This window comes from Athene noctua, chromosome 2, assembly GCF_965140245.1.
Source record: "Athene noctua chromosome 2, bAthNoc1.hap1.1, whole genome shotgun sequence".
Taxonomy (NCBI): domain Eukaryota; kingdom Metazoa; phylum Chordata; class Aves; order Strigiformes; family Strigidae; genus Athene; species Athene noctua.
In genome coordinates, this window is record NC_134038.1 from 58,895,107 (window position 1) to 58,906,909 (window position 11,803).

The following is an 11,803-nucleotide window of genomic DNA, read 5'->3' on the forward strand; positions in this document are numbered from 1 at the left end:
TAACTCGTGTTTCATAAATGCCTAAGACTTTTTCATTAAATGAACAAAATTCTGCTTGCCGGACACCTCATTTCCATCAGGAGCTCCCTCTATCATAGTAGTCATTCACAGGTACGTGGTAGAGGTGTCTCTCTCATGCAGTGGCTCAGTAATTTGAGTGTTCAGTGGAAGCTGGGAGACCACTTGCTCTTCTCCCTGATGTTTCTTGGATTTACAGCGCACATTCTCTCACCATTGTCTCCCAGCTAGCAAGATTCTTGGTCTGTGGGATAATTTATGGGTGTATTGTTCCAGATGGTCCAGCTCTCCAGCAGAACTTCCAGGCCCTGCACCCTGTGAGGGTCAGGGGCTAAAGACCCTGCATGGACCCAAAAATGAGAAAAGTTGTTTGGTAGATCTAGATCTAAGAAGCTGATGTGTCTGTCTAAGATCTGGGATAGACCAAGTGAGGAGCAATAGCTTCTCTCAGAGTATCTTGAACTCTTCCAGGCCTTAATTTGCCAGGGACATGTTTTCTACTCACAGTACAGAAGCTTTGTAGGTCCTTCCTGGAGGCTGAGTTCTGGCTGAGAACTGTGGGGGAGGAGGACACCTGATACTTTAGTAGTGAAGGCGTGAGAATATGTTGAGCCTTCACAAAATGTACTAAAATGACCATCTGAATTCATTGGTGATGCAGGGTATTACATTGAGTAGGAAGGAGAGACTCAGACTGCAACTGAAATTTGGTATTGGGACATTTTTGTAGAACTAGGCAGTTGTTGAGAGTAGAGGGAATGTATTTCTATGTTCAGAGATTTATTTTCTCTTGGCTCTGCATGTTTTAATGTCAGAGGAGTTGTGTGGGGTCTTGGTCTTCCTTTGTGAAGCCATTCTCAAGCATCTTGTTTTAGATCCTTCCTGCCACTGCTACCTCTTTTTTTCACATGCATGTGTGTGGGAGCATGTGTGCCCAATATCTGCTGGGTTTAATCTCTTAATATAGGTGGCAGAGAGAAGCATTTTGCATTTTATCAGTCCTTTGTAAACACAGAGCACTCTCAGTGCTTTGCTGGGACGTGGAGTCATGTGTGTATCTCTTCCCGTTTCAGATCATGTATGCTCCAAGGTCCAGGGACAGGTTCACTGCCCCGTCTTTTATGCAGCGGGACCGTTTCAGTCGCTTCCAGCCCACTTACCCTTACATGCAGCATGAGATTGACCTTCCTCCGACCATCTCCCTCTCTGATGGGGAAGAGCCGCCACCGTACCAAGGCCCGTGCACCCTGCAGCTCCGGGACCCAGAGCAGCAGATGGAGCTCAACCGGGAATCCGTCAGGGCACCGCCCAACCGAACCATTTTTGATAGCGACTTGATAGACATCTCGATGTACAATGGGGGCCCCTGCCCACCAAGCAGCAATTCGGGCATAAGTGCAACCAACTATAGCAGTAATGGAAGGATGGAAGGACCACCCCCGACATACAGCGAGGTCATGGGGCATTACCCAGGCTCCTCTTTTTTCCATCACCAGCACAGCAACGTGCCTCCTTCCTCGCAGAGGGGGAGCAGACTTCAGTTTCAGCAGAACAATTCAGAGAGCACAATAGTCCCCAGCAAAGGCCAAGACCGGAAACCAGGAAACCTGGTCTAAGTTACTCGCCCAGGTGCATTTGAACTGAAGACAAGATTCAAGCAGGGTGGTGGAAGAAGACCCCTATGCTCCGGTGCACAATGTTGTTACGTTTCACGTGGTACAACTTAGTAAAAACCAAACGTGCAAACCAGTTCTTTGTTTCTGATTCCTTTCAGGGGAATTGCATGCAAAGCAGATTGAAAGAAATACAAATACAAACTTCCATTCGGTTTGTCTATGAGCAGTGTTTCAGGGGAGAGGGGGGGAATATATTATTTTTTTTTAATAAACTATTTCAATTATTTAATTCTAAAAGTTAACTTAGCACAGAAATGAGGCTTGTGCAGCCTGTTTTATACTCACTGAATGGCAGAAGGAAGAAGGTGGTTTTGCTAGATGAATGGGGGAAGAATTGGCCAGTTTGCTTTTTTTTTTCTCCCAGGGTGTGGATTTTTTAATATGAAACAAAATTCCTGTTTTGTGTGCCAAGGTATAAAGTTGAGAACTTAGATGAATGCAAGGAATTAATTTGTGTTGTGATAAATGTGTTTTAAAAAGTTGCACTATCTTAATGTTTTAAAAAAAATATATATGAGGGAACTGTTTTATGTGAAGTTCTTCTATATGTTGTCGTTTCACCTGTGGAATAACGATAGAGCCCCAGAAGGAATCTGGAGGAGTTTTCCCCCCTCCCCCTGGGTTTGCTAGAAAAAGGGGACAGGACTTAGCCTAACATCTCTTGACTTTTACAAATCAAGAAATACAGGGACACTTGTCTTTGCAATAATTTGCATTCAAATAACAGTGCATCAGTGAAGTGTCTTGGAGACTTTTGGATGGAAGAAGGCAAATACGAAATCCCAGCATTTTCCATCACTTAGGGTTTAGCTGTTTTGCTGTGTAGATTATTTTGTTTCATAAATGGCAAAACAAAATCCCAGATGTGTTAATTTGTATTGATTCTAACTAAGTGCTGCCATTCTTTTCCTTTTCATGATGCAGTATCGTCAGTACTTAGAGTTTTAGAGATTTTTGTCCTCGCTGTAGCCTGAAATGTGTTTAGTCACATATCATGACATTATGCAATAAATTGTTTAAAAATGCAGGGTGGGTTTTTTCCCCTGCGAAGCTGTTAAAATACGTGAGACTGTTGTGCTTTTCGCTCTCCATTTCATCCTTTAGATACTGAAGTTCAGTCCTGGAGATCCATCCTGTTGAAGCGAAGGGGCCTTTGTAGCTATAAACCCCTCCGTGCAGTTTCCGCAGCAGTACCGAGAGCGGTCGTGGCAAGCGATGCTGGCTTCTGCGGCGTCCCTGGCAGCGATGGGAGAGCGCCAGTTATTCGCACTGCAAACCGTTTTGCTCTGGGCCCTGTTGCGGAAACTCTCTTCTGTGCACGTCATCCGGCCGACGCCAGCAGGACTACGCTCATGGGTAAAGATGACTCGTGTGTTAACTAAGTGTCTGTAAGCCCTAGTTTTGCCACGTTGGTCTTAAGAGTAGTTGGAAAATGTTATCTGCCTGTAGTGTGGCATGTGGGGTGTTTCTTCCCTGGCTGTTCCTGCGTGGAAGCACACGCGATGCTGGAGGGCAGTTGACAAATGGTGATAGTGGCATCACAAGCACATGAAAAAGCACAACTTGCACTTAAAATGCAGTTTGGAAATGGACTTAAAGTAAGAACATTTAGAGTCTTAGCTTGAGTAGTTTCTGATATATATGTGTATGAGTGTGTCATAGACCTTTTCACTTTAAGAACTTTCACTTTTTTTCTATTTTCTTAAGCCTTGTGCTTGGTTACGGGCAACAGCCGCTGCGTGCCCGGAGGGTGCTGCAGAGGAGTACGTGCCCTAGCACCTGGTCCCATAGCTGGAGGCTGGATTTCTGCAGGACTTCTGTACACCGGGGGCTCTGATAACTGAAGTGCATCTTTGATCTATGCAGAGTTTTAATGCCAAAACAGTGTGCGTGTCTGTGTGTGTGTTTTATGGGCCTCGGTGTAGATTATTTTCTTCATAAGGTAATTTGGTTTTATTCTAGTTTAGAAAACATTTGTATAACTGTCAGTCTGAATATGCAGCCTCATTTGTCTCTAATTGTTTTTTGGTCTGAGTCATGCTGGTAATGGAGAGTACAGCTGCCTTTTAATTTATCTATTTGAAGGGAGAGATAGAGACTGTATGGTGGCATTCACTTTTTTTATTTCCACTCAGACCCACAGGACAGGTGTTTAGGAGATGACTAGATGGCTGTCAGTCAGCTAGGGCTCTTGTCATGTCTGGTTCCTGGGAATAAAAGCTGTGAAATTAGATTTTTACAAACAACTGATAAACGGAATTCTTAGTTAAACAGAAGTTAAAAATAAACCAGCAAATGTTGGGTTTGGTTTCAGTGATTTTTTTTTTTTGTTTTGTTGTCCTTCAGAAGTGAGCTTTTAAGCCAGAGAATGTGTGTGCCTGCACAGCTACTGTGCTGCTGCCTAAATTAGGATGATTTAGTGGAGAACTCTTCAGGTGAGAACAGCTGGAACTTGTTTGTCGTGGCAGAGCACACCTGGCCTGGGCCCTGGGCTTGGACCGGTTGAGTACCAACTTTTCCCCATGCACAGATCTCAGTGAGCCTTGAAGTTGCCTTCAAAGTCACCTCTTGGGAACATGCTTTCTTTGAAGACAGCCCTTTGCCATCTTCTGCCATCTGCATGCCAGTGGATTTATGCACTTCCCATTAATGTTGTCCAGTATGATGTCTGCACTGTTGTCTCTTAATTTTTCTTGACCGAGGAAGTTTTTCTTTGCGTGGAGAATGTAACCCTGTTCAAGTTTTGTAGAAAAGATTTGTTTAAAAAGAACTTAGTATTTTCTCACTTAATAGTTGCATTTCCTCTTGCATCTTTGCCTTCTCATTGTATTGTGCTGTCCACAGCTAATGTGCAGCCAGTATACCTGTCAGCTCTGAAAGTGTAGTCACCTCTTGCTTGCTATAGGTGAGCTTACAGTCTGCTACTTTCATTTTGGAGCCACTTATAGGAGTAAATATGGTATTTTCTGATGAATATTAGTGATCTCCTGTAAGAGTGCTGTCAATGGTATAGTGTGTTTTTCTAGTTTTTCTTTTGTTGCAGTGAGAGAATATGCCCTTGCTAACAGAGCAGGATGGTAAAAGGAGTATCAGAATTAGATAGCACTATCAATCTTTACAGACTTAGAAATTGGCAATCTCTGAAGATAGGTAATTCTATGAAGCATTTATGGAAAACTCCCTTTGAAAATATCCAGAATTAATAAACTGTATTCAGTTGCCACTCAGATGAAACTTTATAAATTATAAAATAATTCTGCAAACTTTGTAGAGCTAATCATGTAGATTATACCTCCATACTAATGTTCCGATTTATATGTATCATGTATAAAACCCACATAATGTGTGTGGAGTTTTCTGTGTGATGAATCATATTAGCCTGAATTCTGGCTGTATCTCCTGGTTTGCCCGGTAACCCATCTTCCCAAAACTCAGTCCAGTGATGTCCCCACTTCAGAAAAAGGATTATTTTTTTTAATTGTACCTTTAAATAAAGCATTATGACCTCTGTCCTATTGCAAAGGTTAATTTTTCCCTTATGTGGCTTGGCATGGCTCCCTTCTTTGTGCTAAATATGCCCAATCTTTGACGTTTCGCTATGATCTTGCAGGGCTAGAAAAGGCAGAGGATTTAGCAACATAAAGAGGTTTCTCACCCAGTTTGCCGGTGGAGCACTCGGCTCTAATTCTGGATGTACGTTTAGCCTGATTGTGGTTGGGTTCATCCCAGTGCTGTACAAGCAGGCTCTGGGTATGTGATGCTGCTTAAAAGATGTGAGTGAGGAACACGAAGACTATATTACCCGGTCAGCAGAGCAGTGTTCAGACCCCTTTCCTGTAGCATGTGGCATGTGCAGTTTCATGGTACTTTGCGTAATTCGTCACTTTGTCAGGGAGGACGTACTTAAGCTGCTCCCACTGATGAACTCTGCACTTAACCCAGTCTCAGTCTGATGTGACTTTATTACAGCATGCTTTTTCCTTGTAAGTATGAAAACTTAGATGCATGCCCTACGTACAAGTTCTTGATGGCTAGTGAGGGAAGGTATTTATGTTCCCGCAGTCGTAGAATCTACAGGAACCATGGGTCAAGCTATGTTTCACTTGGCTTTTTATTATTGTTTGCCCACTTCTCCCACCAGTTTGTTCCAGCTAGAAGCTGCTTCTGTTATCCCAAAACTCAGAATTTTTGCAGAAATTAAATAAAGTGTCGCTAAGATTTTTTATTTTTTTTTTCCCTCTGTGAATGTGGTTCAGGGAAGAGCAAGGAGTGAAATGACACTGTATCTGAAAGAATGCACTTTTTTTGCAGTAGGGCAGAAAGCCTTGCCCTGAGGTAGAGTCCTGTGTGTAGGCTGTCTGGAACAGCACTGTCTGAAGTGGTCATTTCTAACCCTAGCAGGTAGTGAGATACTGGACCATAAAACTGATGCTCTGATCTCTAAGGAATGTTTGAATGGTTTGGGGAAGATTAATTACCAACCTTTCTGAGCCCTGAAGGTTCATGGTAACTAAGGTTACCTGATTTCATAGGCAAAGAAAATAGTATGTTGGTGAAAATGGATATGCTCCAAAATTTTTTTGCTGTATTTTTTTTTTTTCCTTCCCCCAAGGATAAACAGTAGGCTTGCTGATATATTTTAAGGTATTTAAGATTATTCACAAGTTCTCTCTAGTTGTTACCATTAAGTTATGTCCATGCACACGTGTGTGTATATATACCTGCATGCAAACTTGTGCCTGTATCCTACTCCTACTCTGTATATTAGTTACTCTTCCATAATCACCTTCCAGAAGTGGCTATATACTGTGCTCTCAGGAACAACAACAACAGGTCATTTGTCTAACAGCTGGAAGCATGAAAATATTTGCTTTTCAGACCTGTAAATGTCACGGCCCTGATTTTATCAATAGGGGAGTTTCTTGCTGTGCACATTCTTGCCTGTGACCTGGTGGGCTAGTGCATCTTCCATCCAACAGCTCTCTCCTTTTGGGTGAGCTGTGAAAAATCCTTGTGCTTTCAGGACAACCCTAACGTAGACCTCATGTATTGATGTACAGGAAGGAAATGTACTCATGTACTCTAAATCTCAGAAGCATGTTTTTTCAAACCTACCTGATGCTGAGAACCAAGTGATCCATTTGTACAGTGGGTTCAGATGAAGGCTGGCTTTTCATTACATCTTTGCTTTTTAGATAAAGGCTGTTGCAAATAATTTAATTACACATACCTGATCTTTTCCATCACTATGTTGCCTGCTTGCCAACCAGTGCAATTACAACTTTTCTCTTAAACTAGCCCCAAGTATGTCAATTGTTTAAATCCCTGGAAAGACGGACTCCTACTGAATTGTCTGAGACCTGTTAAGGCCTTTTAAAGCACAGAGGAGTCCCTTGTGAGGACATGTTGAACTTACAGATATTTCCTGTCTGAAGACTGTTCTGAATGTTTCATTAGGAAATTGAAGTCTAAAGTTTTTAGAGTGGCCCAGCTGAAAATGTTGGTTGGTAAGATTTTTATTTTTTTAAATACTTAATACATTGTTTGCCAGCCTGTGCTTATTAATTGGGTGTAAATTACATTTTGACCCACCTTCAATTGCCATTGCTATGTTAGAAAAATCCCCACTGGGCACACTTGCACCAGCAAAAAAGAGTAATTTTCTTGGTATAGCTCCTCTTGGGGAATTAGCAGAAGCTGCACCACCAAGTCCAGCCTCCAAAACCAGTATCAGACCTGCACTGCCTCTTCCCAGCAAACTCAGGTGGCAGCTCAGTTCCAATGAAGTGCTTTACCACACTATTAGCACCACAGATGTGCAGTAGAGGAGGCTACTGGTGTTTCCTTGAAATTGTGACTATTTGCATTGAACAGTTGTCAGGGCTGCTAATGTTGCTTTTGTAACCACTCATGTATCTTTCTCCTATTTTGAAAGGGAAAACCAAGCACGATTTTATATTGAGAAGTGTTGCAAAGTCTCCTGGCTCTTACTTCTGCCTTGCTGTTGTGTCTCACATTTTTTAGACTGAACACAAGCAACCTGGGTATTGCTAGCATCGCTTTCCTGCTATAAAAGAGCTTACCTTTTTATGTTGGTTAACAGTAAAGAAGCAAACTTGTAATTTAGATACTTCCCTGTTTCTTCCAACAGCCGTGTGATTTACTGCCAGAGATGACTCTGTCGTTTCTTTGCTATATTGCTGCTGCTGCCGCTGCTGTTTTAAATGGTTTGGTGTGTGAGCTTTCTGAAACAACGTGGTGTGTGTAGGATCTTGTGGGTGATAAAGCTGTCTCTTTTCTTCTTCCTTTCTCTCCTTGGTTTGTGCTTGTCTGTCTGCCGTGGTAGGCTTATTAATAAATTATATACATCCGTATTAGATATAATTTTGAGGAGGTTTGCATGTCGGTAGTTTGTAAGCAACTAAGGTGCCTCTTGTTCAGGTCTGAGCAGATAGGAATCCCCTTGCACTTGAGAGGGCCTGATCCAAAGCCCAGTGAAGTTGGTAGGAAGACTCTTGCTGACTTCAGGGGGCTTTGGATCAGGCCTTACGCTCCCACCTTTGTTGTGCCTCACTTAAAATGGTGCTTTTTCAGTTGTCTGTCTTTTTTTCTGTTCGTGGTTTTTTTTTTTCTTTGTATGGTGCTGTGTATAACTTGAATATATTATGCACATATCCTACCCAATGGGTAGAACAAACAAACATACAAAAACAAATAGATGTTGTTAATACTGTAAAATAATGTATAGCTTATACCAATTTTAACACAAAAAAAAAATGGCATAGACTTTGTGAATGCCAACTTCTGTGCTTGGTCCTTTTTTGTAAGAAAATTTGCAAATGAATGCATACAAATGACAAAAAGTCTATGTATTTTATTTTCCTATTAAATAACAATATAATGTCATAAGGGAAAAAGTTAGAACACATCCTTTTTGAGTAGCCTGTGTATAGCAGTTAGTCATTTGATGCATCTTTGCTGTGAAGATTTGTTTTTTTTTTTTAAATGTGTCACTTTAAGAAAAAGGAAAAAACACAAAACCTCCACAGCTTTAACCTTGCAACTAGATGCTTCTCGTATTGGTTGTTGCCTCGCTATTGCTGAGTTGGACCAGTATTGGTTACTACTTCTCCAGCAGATGTTATTTATTACTACCCTTGATTACCTTTTTTTTTTTCTTTTAACTTAGAAATGGGCTAAAACCTTTCGAATCTTTTTATCCACATCCTAGATTTGAAGTGAAGCTCAGACAAGTGGGGACTGACTCAAACCATCCCTGCAAAATCAAAAATAGGCCAACGAGTTTTGTGGCAACAGCCAGCCCTTGCTCTATGCCCACTACTGGTACACAATTCTGCCACTGCAAACTGTCCTAAGGCTTGGTGTATAGCTGGGACTCGCTGATAACCTGTGTAGCTGCAGAGGTGCAAGCCTTAAGGAGGGACAAGAAAAGCTGCAGCTGGTAGCAAGCTGAATGCAGGGTTTGAGCGTGAGCTTTGAGTCGGCAGCGCTGCTGCTGCGTTGGCCTCTGACAGCAATGGCTTAACCCAAGTTCGTATTTAAGATCATGGAGAAATGCCTAAAACTGTTCAGACCCAATGCGGGAAGCAGTGTGGAAAGTAATTAAACACTTTCTGCCAGGCTCCCTCGGCAGTTTGGTTCTCCCCCGATGTCGCCACGCATTTGGCTGTCTCTCCCCGTGCGCTCCCGGCGCGGCCTCTTTGGTAAAGCAAATACCTCAGGAAAACTCAACATGAAGTTCTAGTGTAGAGACTTGCAGATGCTGTACTTATTTTTCTAAACTGTTTGTTCTAACTATCCCAGGATGGTAGGTGATATAAAAGTTTATTGGTCCGAGACAGACTAGTCCTCTCACAGATGGATACTGACTAATCTTTCGTAGATACTCGTGTCTATATGTAGCTTTTTTATACTTGTCAGGCTTTAACCACAGATGTAAGGTAGCAAGGTGTTGGGATATGTTTGAGATGGCATTTTTGTTTGGTTTTACAGATAACTAACTAAACGCTATACTAAAACTCAGGGGGCCTTATCCGGGGCCCAGTGAAGTCAATGGTGAGGCTTCCTCAGGTTTGAGTGGGCTTTCGATCCGGTCCGTCACGCTCAAGGATGGTGCCTTGGAGCACAGTCCTTCACGACTTCTCTGTCAACCTGAAACTTCAGCTACACGTTTGTCTGTAAATATCTTTTAAAGTCCTCACAGGAGTCCTGTATCTGAATGTTGATCATAGTTACTTTGAGGGTTTTTTGTTCTAAAGAAGTGTGTAAGTTTTTTTTATGGCCAGTTCTGCATCATCAAGCCCTTACAGGTAGCTTGTATCCATCCCTCTATATATTGAGCTGTTTTATCGGTAAGCATGTACCATAGGCAAATACTCATATTTCATGACTGTCATTCGTTAACTCATTTATTGTTTGTCAGGGCATAGAGTAATTGTTTTGGAAGTATGCCTTGCCTGGCCATGTCCATGTTTCTGTTTGCACTGCAGTACCACTTCTGTGCATGAAGGAAAAAAAAAAAAAACCAAAACCAACCAACAAAAAAACCCAGGCCTTTGACTAGGAAGACTCTGTACAGAGCAAACCTCCCACTGGAGGAATCTAGGGTAGGATTTATCATAACAAAACTTGCATATTGAGTGGACCAAACATGAGCATGTCTCCTTTTAGAGGCACTAATTTGCTTTGAAGCTGCAGTGGAAAGAGCAGACTATCTATTAAGTGTATTCACAGCTGTGTTCACGCTTTCCATTTACCACAAAGCACAGCAGGCAGCCAAGATTTTAAAAGAAGTATAAGCAGAAGTTATGAGAGCCTCAGGCATCATAGACCTGGACAGTAAAAATAATAATAATAAAAATATTCACTTTAATATTCTTTAACAAAGCTTTTCTACTTATAGAACAAAGACTACATAAGCATCAGTAGGGGTTTTATCTTTGTATAGCTATCAACTGCCCAGTGCTGCTGTGCTCAGAGCATTTCACGATGGTATGTACATCAGTCAGGCTGTTACACTTAAAATTAACCATCAAATGCCTGTTTTTAGAGTGTTGACCCTTCCTTTGTTGTTTCTTGCTAGTTATTTTACAGTGTAGAATTTATTACTGTATGGATTTTTTTTGTATTTCCAACATTGTGGCTTTCAAGATCACATTTTCAACACATCTCTTATTTTTGTCCATTTTGTTTCAAGCTATTCTGAAATATGTACAGCACTATCAACAATATTTAATCTTTCTTTTAAATTGATGTAAAAACAAAGCTATTAAAAACAGTAAGTCTTTTTACAACTGTATTGGAATTTCTCAATAGCTGTTCATGTGATGCTGTTACAAACCTGGCTTGCTTTAATTTTTTAAAAAAATTTATTTTCCTTTTAACACAATTAATTTGTTGCTTATTTTCCACCGTAACTCCCAGTTATATACAGGAAAAGATTTCAACTGTTGTGTATCTGACTCTTTTAATTGAGCAAATGGTGATGTCCTAGTTTTTAGACCTAAGGTCTGTTTATTGCAATACTTTTAAAGGAAGATGTTGCTCTAAGTGCTGTTGTTAGTTTTAAATACAGATTTTATGCTTGTTCTTAATATGCCATGGTTAAACCATGGCACAAAATTATTAAAAATCATGAAATGCATTTGTCTCCTGTTGATTTTATTTTCCTTCGAAGTGAAAATACAAAAACCAACAAAATGAAATAGGTGAAACACTAGACAAGGCCTTCTGTAAAACTTGCATTTCTCTCTTGCTGGTTTGCTGCTGGCAACCAGGTAGCTGATTGTTAAGGAATCAGAGGGTGAACTCAATCCTTGAAGCATATGGGAGGGTTCTGGGAAACAGATGTCTGATGAGGATTTTGTATCAGTGGTCTAACCCTCAACCTTTGGTGATTAATACTGGGGTGATTTCAGGTGTCTCTGCTGTAGGATGGGCTGTAGCAGGAGGCAGCTGTGTCAGAGCACCTGCCTGTCACCCACTGTTGTTGTCTAGGCACTTAATCTAAGCTACTTGTGATTTCAATTCCTTCAACAACCCCACCTCAATCTCATTTAAAGCACCCGGTGTTGGTGACTGCTCTGGCA

The 11,803-nt window shown here is 41.3% G+C and overlaps 1 protein-coding gene across 5 annotated transcripts in view; it reads left to right on the top strand.

Annotated features, from left to right (window-relative positions):
* LDLRAD4 (low density lipoprotein receptor class A domain containing 4) overlaps positions 1-11,358 on the top strand; it is a 295,378-nt gene extending 284,020 nt beyond the window's left edge. For 4 of the 5 annotated variants that reach the window (XM_074899281.1, XM_074899284.1, XM_074899283.1 and 1 more), the window contains one exon: positions 1,092-11,358. In XM_074899281.1, the coding sequence (XP_074755382.1) occupies positions 1,092-1,634 (543 nt within the window). In that variant the 3' untranslated portion in view covers positions 1,635-11,358. Of the gene's footprint in view, positions 1-1,064 lie in introns of all 5 variants that reach the window. The other variant, XM_074899280.1, reaches the window with a different exon arrangement.
* Positions 11,359-11,803: the final 445 nt, after the last annotated feature.